The 2,623-nt window shown below is 40.0% G+C and overlaps 1 protein-coding gene across 1 annotated transcript in view; it reads right to left on the bottom strand.

The window, feature by feature from the left end:
• The window catches only part of LOC107716527 (SRSF protein kinase 2-like), a 28,822-nt gene that overhangs the window by 11,415 nt on the left and 14,784 nt on the right, over window positions 1-2,623 (bottom strand). Inside the window, exons 3-5 of the mRNA XM_016523002.1 lie at window positions 765-913; window positions 162-270; window positions 1-78 (exon numbers count right to left, since the gene is read on the bottom strand). The exon at window positions 1-78 is cut by the window's left edge and continues 10 nt beyond it. Coding sequence (XP_016378488.1) covers window positions 1-78; window positions 162-270; window positions 765-913 — 336 coding nt within the window. The remainder of the gene's footprint in view (window positions 79-161; window positions 271-764; window positions 914-2,623) is intronic.

Raw genomic sequence — 2,623 nt, forward strand, 5'->3', positions numbered from 1 at the left:
AATTTTATTTCATCCAGTGCCGTCTCTGTGTAGTGCTGTGCACTCTTTACGACCTTCATCGCAACAAAACGCTTCGCTCTGTTAACACACACAAACACACAGGTTATACTCACACCGAGTAACACACACACACTGCCTGCACTGGTGACGCGGTCACTCACTGAATATCCCAGCACAGCCAGACGGTGGAGAAGTGACCCCAGCCCAGCTTGCGGACGACATGGTATCTGCCGTTAAACAGGTCTCCGATCTTCACGGGATGGTAACCTCCTGCAGCACGAGAGAAACACGATACAGTCGACTGATGGTACTTGTAGAAACAGGAGAATCCGGCTAATGTTTCCTTCAGCTCAACTGTACGGCTGGTGTCCTCGGACCAGCACTCACGTTTATTAAAGTCTGTTTTAACACTTGATTCCTTTGAGTTTGATTCCACAGTTTCTTTCACGTTGTTGTTTTTTTCTTGTATATTTTACTGTGGTATGTTTGTGTCATTGATGTGAATATAGCCAAGAGTACTACTGGCATAACTAGATTTCCACTCAAGAGGAGAAGACCAAACTACTACTGAGAACTGTTTCTGCTATTAAAACTACAAGAATTAACATTTCACTTTCAGTGATGACAGAAAAATGACTTGAGGCTGGAAACTCATGCACCTGTGAAGAACGAGGCATAAATCAGGTCAGTGTCAGTCCAGCTTTTACTCAACATGGACAGAAACCTGGAAGCTCTCCTGACAGACAGACAGACGGGTGCGGTACCTTTGCAGTAGTCGGCTGGATCCTCCTGCTCTTCATCATCAGAGCCCAGAATCTCCTCCTCTGGCTCCGGCGGGGCCACAGGCTCGGGAGGGGGGGGCGGAGGAGGAGGAGGAGGAGGAGGAGGGGACGGAACCTTCTGTGTGTCGGGCCTACAAACACACACACACACACACACACACACACACATTTCCATTTACTGTGTGTGAAGGCCTGAGTTTATGAAACACACACACAGCGGTCTGCCACCGTCTCAGAAAACACCTTCAACCTGTTGCCATAGAAACTAGAGACAAGAATCTGGAATCCAGCTTGACATCAGATTCATTTTACGAGAATAAAATACATGCAGACACACACAAACGTTCACTCAGCTAAATGGGGACATTCCACAAGCTTCTACTGTTTTTATATTCAACAAATTATAAATACTATAGACTAACGCTAACTCACACCAAATACTGAATATATATATATATATAAAACATACACTCGTTTTCATCCTTCTCTCCACTCTCTGAGGCAGAAGTCTCTAAACTAATCCTTTCCAATCATACTACTACTTGTCCGCTTGATCCTATTCCATCTCATCTCCTTCAAGCTAGGGCTGGGCGATATAGCTAAAAAAAATGTATCAATGATATAATGTTTCATATCGTTTGGTATCGATAATTATTGACATTTTTTATAACCTTTTTTAAAAACAGAGCAATAGAATTTTTAATTACCCAATTTAAGACGAACAACAAATATTTTTTTGTTTTAACAGTCAAACACAAAATAAAATTTAAACAAATATCTAAGTTCTTTTGCTTTATATGCAGATTAAATATCCACAATATCCAAATGTGCACAACGTCTAAATTAACATATATAAATCAAATATAATTTCGTAAATTGCATAAACAATTATGAACAAAATAGCATCATGTATTTATACATAGCTTAATTCAAATAGCCGAAGTGCCAATCACACAGATTGCATTTAAAAACATGAGACGCAGTGAAAGGAATAAACCTCCACAAATTCGCAACGTGTTTTCTAAAAGTTTAAACTCTTTTAACTTTGCATGGCTTTCTATACATCTCTTGCGTGAGACGCGAGCGTGCAACAGTCATAGTTGTCTGTCCCAAAAATGTGGCTAATATGCGTTCTTTGTGAATGGCTTGGTTTCGGTTTTAACCTAACCAATAACTTCTCCGCATTGAGCTTCTAAATTTCTCTAATATTTTGAATGAATAACACAGCAGCGGTGCATCTTGTGGGTTCAACTGTATAGACTAACAAAAACAAAGTACGACAAAGACACTTACATCATCATCACCGCATCTTGTGCGCCTCTGATGAGGCTCCCTCACTGACGCACGCCTAACATTCAATTGCACCATTTTTGCATTCAAATGCAAATATTTATTTTAAATTTGACTTAATATTCATTTTTTATTCACACTCTCCTCATCACAGGCAGGCACAGCACTCAGCATGTGTTCGTGTGTGCTGTCTGCTTGTCACTCATAGCACACGCCTATATCATGTGCTATATCGAACATTTTTTTCTATCGTTATTGATGAACGTGTACTGTCAAAAAATACCGATACCATTTTATCGCCCAGCCTACTTCAAGCCATTTCTCTTGCCGTTGTACCTGCACTCACTCACATCATTAACACATCCCTTCACACTGGTGTTTTCCCTCAACATTTAAACAGGCTCGTATAATCCCACTTAACTAGGGCTGGGTATCGTTAAAAAATTTTCGATACCGATACCTTGACTTCGATACCGACTCCTGAACGATACTTTTTTCGATACCAATTTTATGAAATCAATTTTAACAAGATTACATTATCTAAAAAAAAA

The sequence above is a fragment of the Sinocyclocheilus rhinocerous genome, unplaced genomic scaffold (assembly GCF_001515625.1).
Source record: "Sinocyclocheilus rhinocerous isolate Xijiao unplaced genomic scaffold, SAMN03320098_v1.1 scaffold3833, whole genome shotgun sequence".
In the NCBI taxonomy this organism is placed as follows: domain Eukaryota; kingdom Metazoa; phylum Chordata; class Actinopteri; order Cypriniformes; family Cyprinidae; genus Sinocyclocheilus; species Sinocyclocheilus rhinocerous.